Raw genomic sequence first — 12,705 nt, 5'->3', positions numbered from 1 at the left:
TGAGAGATGGGAAGTCACCGAGTGCAGGAGTCAAGTTATTTATTGACATCTCCACCCTCCAAGCCTCTTCACAGATTCCCAGTGTGCAGGGGGGATTTCAGACTAACCTCCGCAGGCTGACCTTTTCTCCTGCATGTGCTGGCTCACCGGGGAGGCAGGCAGAATTGTCTCCAGTCTATGTGATTCAAGAAGCCATGGATACTTTTGTTAGTTGGCCATTATTCACTATACTTGGGAGACCAGGCTGTTTAAGCTGAGACTTCTTCGGGTGAAGAAAAATGTTGCACATTTTACATTATCTCTTGCAAATATGAAAGCTTGCTGCAGTCTTTGGATACAATATTTATGAATTGGTCTTTCAGCCAAATCCACTTCTGCATAAGGATACACAGCTGCCGGTACCAAAAAGTATGGTACTTCCCAAATATAACTTTGCCATTTTTAAAATCACTCTAGAAGCTTGAAAATAATATTTCTTTCTTTGTAAGTTAAATCTCTAGGTCTGGTGTTTCAAAGACAGCCTGAAATTAGCCAGATTTTGTGTTTGTTTGTTTGTGCACAAGAATAATTGATTAAATCAGCACAAGCGTAACTGATTATACACTCTAAGAACAGTACTGAGGAATTCAGCTGCAAAATGAGTAGCATTGTGAAGAGCTATACCCAATTTTTATGCTTGCATCTCATGTCTGGAATCCCCTCTCAATACACAGTAGCAATTTTGAAATGTCTCATTACTCCACCGCTGGATATCTAGATTTTGAATGAATCTAACCTGCATTTTTCAAACTCGAAGGGATTTCTTTTAAGATGTCTCTTTAACTTTTTCATGAAAAGGAAAAATTTGCATAGAAGAATATTTAAATACAACTTACAAAGAATGTCATCACTCTTTCATTAACCAGCATGATGACCCTCTAGTAGTTTCACAGTGGGAAAAAATCTTCAGAAAACTATGGCAAATCTAATGCAATTATGACTTTGAAAATATATATATTACAGACCAAGAAAAAAGAAAAAAGAAAAAAGAAAAAAAAAGAAAAGTGTATTTCAAAGTTAAAAACTGAACTTAGTTCCTCCGAAAAATATGAATGGATGTGGAAAAGACTATCAAATTTCCCATTAGGTAAGCAACACAAATCTATTGTTCAGATGTAGTGTAAATTGTTCTTTGAAACAATGTTTGTAGCTACTGCAAAAAGAGAAGATGTTTGCTATTTAAGAAAGAATAGGTAATGTTAGCATTATGCCTTTTACATTAAGAAATATGTCTGGAGGGATCCAGATGCTAATAATCTGTAAGCTGGTGACATTATTTTGAAATTCTATGCCACCCATTAAGGCACACGTTTACTATTTACTTTGCAAGCATGAACAAGATTTTCTGGAAAAGAATTTGAATTTTAGTCAAACTTGCTAGAAAATAGCACTACTTAGCACTTTCAAAATGTCTTCCATCTTAAAAACGAGAACAATTAATAGGTAGCAGGGGGGAAAGCATGAGGTTAGACAGGTAACCAGTGGGGACTGGGCATCCAAGGGAAGCCCAAGTGTAGCTGGAAGCAACATCCCCGCAGTTCACAAGTTCCTAATGTAGCCTAACCACCTGGATCAACACCCAGGAAAGGGTTCACTGTGACTCCTCTTTCTGCCAGTGACGTATTTAGCATGCCAGAGTCTCCTGCTCAGTGCCCCCTCAAATACCTGGCTCTGAATGGCACCCATAGCTGATCAGAGCTTACATTACACAGTAAAGCTGCCCTAGTTTGTAAATCAGAGGAGTGATGCATAAAGATATTGTATATGTGGGCTAAGCTCTTATCTTTGCACAGTAGAAGAATTATGAACAAAATCTATCTCTTTTGAGATTTCCAGTTTTGTTGCCATCAACAAAACCCTTTTTATACGGACTTTAAAATCATGAAGTATTTTCTTCTGACTGCGATACTGTGCCAAATATTTATTTTATCACTTCAAAACCCAATTTACTGCTAAAACCCTGCACAAATGCTTCAGAGAAACTTTTAAGATCCTGCCCAGAAAACAAGGAAAGATTACTGAGATAAATTTTGTGCAAATAAACCTCTGCCTAAATCACCAATCTGCTTCTTCACCCTAAGGTAAGTATCTTGATATAGGCACCTCTACGTAGAAGTAGCCTAAAGAAGCCAATGAAATTCCTTGACACATGCATGATGTATACCAACTTTTTACGGTACCCTAGTCAGTGAATGTGGGGATAACAGAAGGACAACTGAAATAGAGAATGAGATAATGAGAGGGGAGAAGAAAGGAAGAGAGGGAAAGGTGATAACCAAAAGGTCCTAAGATCTGACTGAAGAAAAAAATAAAAAAGACCCTTATGAAGAAAGTTACAGATGAAAAAATATAAAAGAAGGAGAAGGAACAGCTAAAGTGCAAGGTGAGATACAAAATAATAATAATAAAATAAAAAGGGACGGAGAAAGTTTAGTCCTTTCAAAAGCTCAAGCCAGTAATTCTTTGTCAAGCCAAACTCCCCTTGATTTCAGTAGGAGTTTTGCCTTAATGAGGACAGCAGGATAGGCACCAAATGCAGCTTTATTTCCTATACTTGAATAACAGCAAGGTATAGCAAGATACTCTGTTGTTGAAAAAGACCGCATTTTTGAAGGAATATGGATATTAGGGTCCAGGCAGTGTAAGTGTAATTGCCACAACCAGCTGAGATACATCAGTGTGCATCAGCTGACAATGAGGCCCTTTGTGCTGGAAAGAAAGAGAAAAGATGAAAAAACAGACTCATGCCACCTTGCAAATAATCAAATTAAAGGTCCAAAATTATTCCAGGAAAGTTTCCATTGACTTCAGTGATGGCTCAGAAAACAAATAAGATTCTTCAGTCCTTCTTATTAAAAAAAAATACTATCACTACAACAGTGAATATGAGTGACCTATTTATTTTGTATCTGTATTGCTCTTGCTGAAATTGTTGGAAATGCACTCATGTGGTTCACAGAAGTATTCTTTGATTAGGCTGTTTTCAGGCAGAAAGACAGAGAAAGTATCTTACACAGGTATCGTATTAAAATACTGAAAACAAGCATAAGATAACTAGATTGAAAATATTCTTCCGACCTTGGTAGCAAAAATAAAGCCAATTTTAAAAGCTAGATGCTCATCTGGTGAACAGGATGAAGATTTTGTCTAAGTAGTGGCCTTAATGGTCCATGTAGAAATCACATAACTGATTTCCCGTTTATAAATCATAAATTAAAGGAGCTCTCACTGGAAGTATAATTGGACTGTGGGTATGTCAAATGCAAAGCCTCCAGTTTAAAACCTTTTACTGTTTTAGATGTCAAAACCGGGAACAGACAAAATACCACAAGTAAAATCTGAAGAATTACCAATAAAAACAACAAAGCAGATATTTTGTGTGAGAACTATGAATAGCAGAAAAATATCCTGACTCCACTTGATCACATTGCATACAGTAATAATACTTATTATTTGAAAGACTTTGCAAGAATACCAATCTTATCCACAGTACGGGAAATATTGCATCAATTCTCCCTGACATATTAATAAGAGTCATCCCACCCAAACCAATAAGTCCAGGACGTGTTCAAAGCTGGATTCATTCAGCTGCTGACTGGACAGACAGCCAGGAATTCTCAGGTATTGCACGGTCACATTCACCTGTTGATTTAGAGATTACAGGTGGGAGCTTCCTTCTTAAAAGAGCCCTCCATCTTAACGATTAGACACACCTAAGAGTGAATCAAGAGAAAAATGGTTGGTTTGGTTCATCAATGACAGAACGATAAAAAATAATCAAACTCAATTATTGTTTTCTGCAGGACTAAAATTATGCTAAAGAAATTCACTGCCATCTGTAAGCTTGTTAAAGTTGATTTTCTTGTTCTGGTTTTCTTCCTAACGATGGAACAGCATTGTCTATTTTTAAAGAAAATAAAAGCCGCTTGAATAATAACTTGTTTTTCCCAAGATAGAACAAATCATAGTGATGGGCTTTAAGAATGGCTACCGAATTAGAAACGAGAATGAAAAACAAGTATTTTCCTGCTCAAGGTTTTCGTTTTAATGTGTTTTTATTTTTAACTTGATTGAGTGCTGATTACAGAAAATTCAAGGCTATCAGGACATTAGACTGCTCAATTGACTGAAAAGTTTGATGATGTTTCTAAAAAGCAAGGCTTGTTGGGAAATGAAATCAGTACCACTGCTCCAAGATAATTCTTGGGGAGAGAGGTTAATATTGCTTAATAAATAATGTTAAATGAGATCCAGCAAGAACTGCAGGATCCAGGAGTGTTCTTGGAGCTCCTGTTGGTTCCCTGGGCTTATGTTGCTTATGCAACACCACTCACACACTCAGTGTAAGGACTTGCCATTTGACTGCATGAGGTAGACCTAAAATACATATAGGCATTCATACAGTTCAATTATGTGCTGCATTTGAGTTTCTTACCAGCTAGCATGCAGAAATTTTAAAAAATTATCATAAGGACTTGCACATTGCTGAGTTTCAGATTGTTGCTGCTGTTTTAACATCACTAGATCTCATCTAAAAGCTAGCAAGGAAACACACAAACATGTAAATACATTATACTTTGACCATTGCTTCAGCGATCAGTAATACACAGTTTTTGCTTTAGAACAGCCATGGTGCTCACGATCTAGGGAGTTTAAATCTGCTTCTTGGGTGATTAAAAAAATTGTCTAGTTTAGTAACTAGCAGCCAACAAGACATTATTGTTTGAACCAGTGCTTAAGTACTGTGGATAGCTGAAGAAAATTAATTTCCAAGACACAGTCCTATTTTCTATTTGGAATTTCAAAGCCTACTCTCATATGGACAGATAAAACCATAACTACAGCATTGCCAGGTCAGGAAAAACAACCATCTCTCCCCATATCCTCCCTCTGACACCAGGCAGCAGCAAAGGCTTGGGAAGGTTTTGCGAAGAGGGTAGGCATGTGGCAATATTACAGTCTCCCAGCAGAGACTTCTTCAGCCAGGCATTGTAGCTCAGTATTCAATGCCTCTTGGTGGGATTGCTTCCGTGAACGTAATTGCTTTCTGAACCTACTCGAACCCAAGAAGATAAGACTGTCTATGCTTGGCATGTTTGCACGGATAAATAATAGGACACCAGGGAACGAGCTTGAGCCCTGTACCCTGCTTTTTCCATCACTGCGTAAGCTTTAGCTCATCCCCTGGCTCTGCTTTGGAGCATTTCAACTAGTTTCTTCAAACCAGCTCTTTCCACGGCAAATATGCTATAATGGGGCCAGCCCTGAGCACGAAGATGCACGCCACCACAAGTCACTTGGACTGGGGAGCCTACGGGGGCCAGACCCTGACAGACTTCATTTAGCAGAGCACACACAGCCACAGGGACCTTCTTGCCCAGCCATGGGTGCCAAGGAGCGCATACAAGAATAAGGCAAACCAACAGCGATATTTCCTCAGGAGACTCACCAAGCTTCCAAGAATTTGCAGCTCAGAACTTCCTAAGCCAGAGGCAGTGGTTTTGTATTTAATAGCCCGTGATGGATTTCTCTTCCATGAACTCATCCAGTCACCTCATTAGCTGATGTAACCTCTGAGCATCCACATCCTGTGGCGAGGAGCTCGGCAGCCTGGCCACGCTGCATGAAGAGCCACCTCCTTTTGTTTCAGTCCCGACAACTGCCTACTTCATCCGATGTCCTCTCTGTGAGCAGTCATCCCCAGCTTGCCTTCTCCACGCTATGCATAATTTTATGGATTTCTGTTGCCTCTCCTGCCCCTCGTTGCCTTATCAGCCCTGTCGCTACTCGTGCAGAAGCCTTGCTGTTCCTCTGGTCACTTTTGCTGCCCCTCCCTGAATCTTCTCCCTCCATACACTTTTGAAATCAGTGGATCAACAACACATGGTATTGAAGATATGGGTATACCATAGTTAATACATTGAAATAATGATTTTCCTTTTTTTATTATTTCAATTTTTTTTCTTAGAAACTCCTAATGTTCTATTTGCCCCCCCCCCCTTTTTTCCCTAAACCCACATCTGAACATTGCATTGATATTTTCTGAGTTGTTTATAGAAGATTTAATCTAACTTTTTGCATCTTCAGTGACTTGTAGCAATGAATTTCTATGATTTTGCCTCAAGTAACACACACTTTATTAACTTCCAGCATGAAACATTATGTATGAATGCAATGCATATTACATTGACCTGACACAAAGATACTCAAAGAGAAAGGCTGGTTGAAATGTCCAGGTTGATGACACTTTGTCATGCTGGCACTTCTTCCAAGTTTTGAAATGACAAAGAGGGTTCATACCTGAACTTCCAAATTTCCATTCTGATCTCAAACCCGCATAAACATCCTTAGATTTTTTTTTTCCATATCATCATTTGACTTGTCTAGCAATTGTGGTTTTGAGGCACAGATCCCTAAGAATAGTGTTAAGGAGATGAAACACAATTTCTGTCATTATCAGGCTAGCAGAAGACCACCTGTTTTACACACTTGTGCCCAAGCAGGAGAAGGTGAGCGAACCTCCCTGTATGCACCATGTACAAGGTCATTTCTGGAGTATCCTGAAGCTCCTGGTATGGAGTTGGGCATGCACCTGCTGTACATACACAGAATAAAGCAGTGGCCTTGCCTCGAAGAGCTTGCAGATGAAGAACAGGACAAGGAACAACAGGCAGGTACTGAGAGAGCAGAGAGCAAAGTGTGTGGCAGTGCTATTTCCTAGTGACAAAGGTCCAAGCTCACTGGTGACCTAACTGTTGTGAGAGCTTTATTCTTCCGAAGCCACAAGTGAATTGTCAGGCTGATGCTTTTCAGCCTAGCTTCAGGAGTGCCTAAGGATATTCCTCCCAGCTGTGGCAGGCAGCATGCAAGAAACACTGGTCTCTGCCATGGTCCTTGGATAAAGGAACAGAAGTGTCTTTACCAAAGTGTTGTTAAACGCAACATTTGGGTTGGACTGAGGTGTGCATCATGGTTTGCCTTCAGGGGAAGAGACGCAAGAAGTGAAGCATAAAAAACAGCACTTAACCATCCCACCCAAATGTATATGGAATTTATGTGTGCGAGTCCAATAGAGGTGTCCCCCCAAACCCCCCAGCCTCATCTGCTGAGATCCCTGAGCCACCACAAGATAAATGCAAGGAGCAGAGAGTGAACCATGCTTCCAGTTTCTCAGATGCTTCTAACACAAACCTACAGGGTCACATCACATCATTGTCCTTCCTGCACCACAACTCTTGCATTTCTGAATTCAGATGGTGATATATTAGGATATATATCCTATGTGGCACATAGCAGATCTTACCCCTGCCTCCCCCTATCCCCAAACAAACAAACAAATAAACAAACAGAAAAAACATACTCTGTAATGTCAAAAGCATTGCTACATAAACATCTGTATGTTCTGCTTAAATAGTATTGCATGGTATTTCCTTTTCAAACTTTGGTATCAGTCTCATAACCAGAAAGCCAGTCTCAGCTGATGCTGATTTCTCCTAAACTTGCAGCCTGAATTAAGTTTGCTAAAATACAAATATTTGCATGGCCTCAGCCTAGTTTTTCTAAAACAAGTCTTAATAAGACCAAGGATCAACAGAAAGCTAAGCTAAATACAGGAAAATGACTGGTTTTTATACAGATAACGATCTCTACAAAATTTGCAACTCAAGTGCATCTGCCCTAAGAGCCTGAAAGCAAAACTATAAACAAATGAAAGTTACTTAAATTCTATACCATCCAGCTTAAGAAGGAAAGAAATGAAGTACTCATAAAATAAACAGTTGAAATAAACATTTTCAATTGTTTTGTATTTACCAATTATCAATTGTATAGTGACGAAATTTGTTTGCTCAAAATTTATGGCTGAACATAGGCAACTATTTAAATTATTATGTTTGCTGTGCAAAATGTCCTATCCTTAAAAAATGCTAGAGCTACAAGCAATCAGTTGCTGATCTTAATTTTCCTACGTTAGGCAAATGAGTTATGATGCAACACCAGCTACATGGTTATTTACTTTTTTTTTTCCACGGGACTTCGCTATTTTGATTTATTCTTAATATAGTGAGCTATAAATTCCCCCTCCAGTTAAAAAAAGTGGAAAACCCATATAAGCTTCCGGCAGGAGTCACCAACTGGGTTGACTCCTTGAGGTCCACAGCAGAAAAGTCTTGTGTTACTTAAGTGGGGCATATAAAGTCACCACCTCTCTGTGGCAAAGCTAGTGCCAGAAAAAGGTGGGCAGGCAGCAGGATGGGTCCCTGGGGTGCCGCCTGCTGGTGGGGTAGAGAATGAGGAGGTGAACAGCCACATGTGCTCACAGTGACTCCTGGGCTCCACAGGCCCTTCTCCAGGTCCAAGGTGCACAACTGGAACATCAACATTGCCCCTCATGGCAAGGAGATGAAGACAGTTGCTGTGGGGGAGCGGAGAGAGGGGTGAAGAAGGGGAGGAAGGGGCTGAGGACCGTGGAAGGCAGTGTGAGGGGGGAGATGGGAAGGATGAAGAAGCAGTAGTGCCACGATTCAATTGCTGAAAGCTTGGAAACTGCTGTTTTTGCAGGCTCAGATCTCCTGCCCCTATCCACCACAAGGCTCCCTCCACATTTTTCTGCCCACCATTCTTTCTCTTGGTCTGGGTTTTCCACCTCTATTTACAGTTCCAGCCCTTCCCCTGCACATTGTTCCCAAGCTTTGTCAAATAATGACCCCCTCAAGTCCTCTCACTTAACCCAAAGTCCCTGCCCTTCACTTTTACCGCATCTCCATCACTGCCGCTTCTCCCTTCCAGTCCCACCATTTCTTGTCCCAACGCACGCGAATTAAGCCATTTCCTCTTCCTTCTCCACACTGTCTCCATGCCAGCAGGCACACCCAGCCACCAAGGACACAGCCGAGATAGTCTTCACTGCCTACGGGGCTCACCACAGCAGTAACGTGTCAGAAGACCTGTGGTGAAAAGTCCCCTCATCCCAGGAGGATGAGCTCAGCATGTAGCAGTGGGGTCATTCAGCATCCTCTGTATGAGTACTACGGTCAAACCATCAACACCCAACCACCACGAGCATGCAACCTGAGCATCATGATGAAATGATAACTGAGGCAAATTCTAGAAGGTTTTCGTAGGCTCAACGTAACGCACACCCCTGCCACAAGGTTGATCCCAAGCCAAGTATCTTTTTCCTGCTCCAAAGCACAAAGCCACAAGAATTCAACAGTCTCAATGAAAGTGTTTTCAACGGAGCCAAAAAATGCAGATTCACAGAAAAACAAAGATTGAGGTCTCCCTATGCAGGATGAAATATACCTAAACCATCTTTGTCAGATATGTGGCCAAAGAATACATTTTCCTCTCACCACGTTCTCAGAAACAGCTGAACCATTTTATCTGAAACATCCCAAAGAGATTCTGTCTTCAGCAAATACTCAACCCGGAAAATGTCAGCCCAGTTTTAAGCTTAGCAAATGCATAAGCACCTGAAAGCAGAGCATTGTATTCGAAAGCACTAGGTAATTTTAACCGTAGATAACATTTCTGCCGAGGATAAAATAGCAACGCCTTCAAGTGCTGGGCTAGAAAATGGGACAACAGTTGCAATTCTGTCAAGTGCAGTCTATGGGTTCAATCCTGTGTGCCTTTAGTCATGAGGGAAAGCAATTTTAGGCAAGCCTACTGCCTCCACGATCTGGGGCAGGGCACAGAAGTGTGGCTAGCTTGGGGAATCACCCTGGAATCGGATACCTGGATCAGGAAAAACCTTAATTTCCTTTCACATGTTCAGTGGAGATAGTGTATCGTGTAGGAATCACATCCCCTGGAGATTCCCTGTTCCCAGGCCATCCCTGTGGAGCGACTCCGTGTCAACATTCACCTAGAGAAGTGCGTGCAGGATCGGGCCCTTCGCCAGCTGCCAGCTTTCGGAAATCAGCCACGGCTCAGCACATGAGCCGGCTACGCCTGGAAAGCGTGAACACTAATTATTCGGTACCACCAAACAAACTAAAACCATGGGACACAGAGGAACATTTCGTGCAAGGGGGAGAGGGCGATCATTTTCTGCTTCGAGAAAAGGCAGGGTGAAATATGCCCACTTGTTGAGCGGGCACGGAAAGCTGGGGTGAGCCGTGTCCATCCTGGGGAGCCCTGCAGCCCTCCCGGAGATTTAGCACGGCGAAAGGATGAAAGTTCCTCTGCTGGCTGCAGCGCTCATAACCGCTAATTATTTCTGAGTCACTCGAGTGAAAGTAAACTGCCATCCTGCAGACAGCCGAGGAGTACGGAGGAAAGTTTATGATGGGCGAGCGTGCCTGCTAATTGACAGCCGAGCCCGGTGACCGTAGGGGAAAGCACGGCGGCACAACTCCTCGCCGGAGACGTCCCGAGCTGCCTCTGGGCAGCGCAGCCGAGCCTCCCCTCGTGGGAGCACGGGGAGCAAGCGGGAGCCGGGCTCGGGGCTGCGGCAGCAGCGGCAGCAGCAGGGCTCTTCCAGCGGGTGTCACGACCTCTGCTCCCCCCGGGGACCTTCCCCATCCCCAGACCCCACACCGCCCTTGCGGCCGCACCAAGGCGAGGCCGGGCGGGGGGGGAGGGGGGGGACACATTCGCGTGTCCCCAAAGGGGACATCCCCGTCGGGGGGGGGGGGGGGGACCGGGACAGCCAGCCCCGCACACGCTCCACGCGGAAACTTTGGGAGCGCGGGGGGGGGGGGTCACGCGTGGCCACGGGGACCTATGGGTGTGGGGGGGTCGCGGGTGGGCGCCCCGCGGGGCGGAGGGAGGGCCGTGGCCGCAGCGCCGCGCGTTACCTGGGCTGCCGCTGCTGCGGGAGCGCGGCGGGGATGCCCCAGCCGCCGCCGCCGGTGCCGCCGCCGGTGCTGCTGCCGGTGCTGCCGCTGCTGCTGTCCGCGGTGGCCACCTGGGCTCGGGAGCCGCCGCCGGTGCCGGTGCCGGTGCCGGTGGTCTGGCTGCCGCCGCTTCTCCGGTGCCTGCCGGTGCCGCTGCGGCAGCGGCCGCCGCTGCTCCAGCCGCGCAGGAGGCCGGCCTCGGGAGCCGGCAAACTCTTCGCCGCCGCCGCCGGGGAGCCGCTGCCGGTGCCGGTGCCGGAGCCGGTGCCGGTGCCGCGTCTCATGGTGCGCGGGGCCGCCGCATGCCGCGCTGCTGCCGCCGCCCCGGGCGCCTCGGGACCCGGGCGCTCCGGGGCCAGGGGCTCCGCCGGCAGCGGGAGGCCGCCGGGAGCCCGGGCTGCCGCGGGGGGGCGAGGAGGCCGGGGGCCGGGGGGGCTGCCGGCTCGGGCTGCCGCTGGGGCATCAAGTTGGCCGCGCGGCGGCGGGGGCTGCGGGGCCGGGAGTTGGCCGCGAAGTTGGAGGCCGGCGGCCGAGGCGGGGGCATCCTCCCCGGCGGCCCCGCATCGCCGCCCCCGCCGCCGCCCCGGAGCCGCTCAGCCGCCGGAGCTGGGGGGGCGCGCCCCGAGCCCCGCGCCCATGGGCGGCCCCGGCCCCGGCCCCGGCTCCTCGCCCGCTCCGGCTTCCCTCCGCCGCTCGCCGAGGAGCGGAGCCGGGGGGGTAACGGGGACCCCCCGCCGCCGGGTCCCCCCTCCCCGCCGCGCCGCCGAGCGCCCGGGCTTCGGGGAGGGCCGGGCTGGGAGGTGGGGAGCGAGAGGGCTGCGGAGGAGCTCTCCCTCCCCGGCTCCGTTTGCACAAGTGCAGGGAATGTTCCACTGACCTACATATTTTTCCAAACATACGTGACCTTTTTTTTTTTTCCCTCTCTCTCTCTCTCTCTCTCTCTCTCTCGTTCTGTGGGAGGAGACAGGCGAGGATCCAAGAAAAGGAGAAGCTGGAAAGAGAACGAAAGGGGAAGCAGGGAAAAAAATTATAATAAAAAAAAAATCAAATAAAAAATCAAATAAAACCTCGACCGAAAAACCCAGCCCCGAAATCGGGGCTGCTTGCACAACGCCCCGAGCCGGCAGCGGGGGCTTTGCACGGGGCCACCCCGGGAGCCACCGGGGTCCCCCCCGGCCGGGCAGCGCCCAGGCGGAGCCTGGCACGGCCCGGCACGGCCCGGCCTCGCCCGACGGCCCGCGGGGACAGTGCGGGGACAGCGGGATCCCCGGCGACCCCCGAGCGGGCTCCCGGCCTCGCCGGGCACCGGCGGTACCTCCCGGCTCGGTTATGCAACGCCACACCGGCAACTAGAGCAGAGCCTCGACACACAGCTCGCTCTCTCTTTTTTTTTTTCCCGTTTTGCAAAGTAGGTCATTCCTTTTATTCCCCACTTTACGTTATTTTATTTTATTTTTTTCCCCTAATTCTCCTCCTGAAGAGTAGCCAGTGGGAGATGAGGCAGCGTGTTGCAGCCCTTTGCTGCTTTCGCCTCGCTGCTGCCGGCTTCGCAGCGCAGTCTGGGGGCTCCAAGATCCGGGAGGGAGGCAAGAAACGGGGGCTGCCCCCGGCCCCAAAACCTCCTGTCCCATTGCTACGCCGGGAGCAGGCTCCTCTGCCACCTGCAAGGGGCTTTTCCCGTCCGTCCTGCCTCCCTTCTAAAGCCCTGACAAAAGAGGGCTCGCGAGGAGTGGGCTGAAGGCTGCTGTGGGCATCCCCTCTGCTCCATCCCCTCTGCTCCATCCCCTCTGCTTCATTCCTACGGCTCCATCCCCTCTGCTTCATC

General features: G+C 47.1%; 1 protein-coding gene across 5 annotated transcripts in view; it reads right to left on the bottom strand.

The window, feature by feature from the left end:
* Positions 1 to 11,167, bottom strand: part of NPAS2 (neuronal PAS domain protein 2) — a 98,788-nt gene extending 87,621 nt beyond the window's left edge. For 4 of the 5 annotated variants that reach the window (XM_040535870.1, XM_040535880.1, XM_040535902.1 and 1 more), the window contains exon 1: positions 10,842 to 11,167. In XM_040535870.1, coding sequence (XP_040391804.1) covers positions 10,842 to 11,164 — 323 coding nt within the window. In that variant the 5' untranslated portion in view covers positions 11,165 to 11,167. The remainder of the gene's footprint in view (positions 1 to 10,841) is intronic. The other variant, XM_040535913.1, reaches the window with a different exon arrangement.
* Between the last annotated feature and the right edge of the window lie 1,538 nt (positions 11,168 to 12,705).

This window comes from Cygnus olor, chromosome 1, assembly GCF_009769625.2.
Source record: "Cygnus olor isolate bCygOlo1 chromosome 1, bCygOlo1.pri.v2, whole genome shotgun sequence".
Classification (NCBI taxonomy): domain Eukaryota; kingdom Metazoa; phylum Chordata; class Aves; order Anseriformes; family Anatidae; genus Cygnus; species Cygnus olor.
Note: the sequence above shows the minus strand (reverse complement) of the source record. Positions and strands in the feature narration are given on the sequence as shown.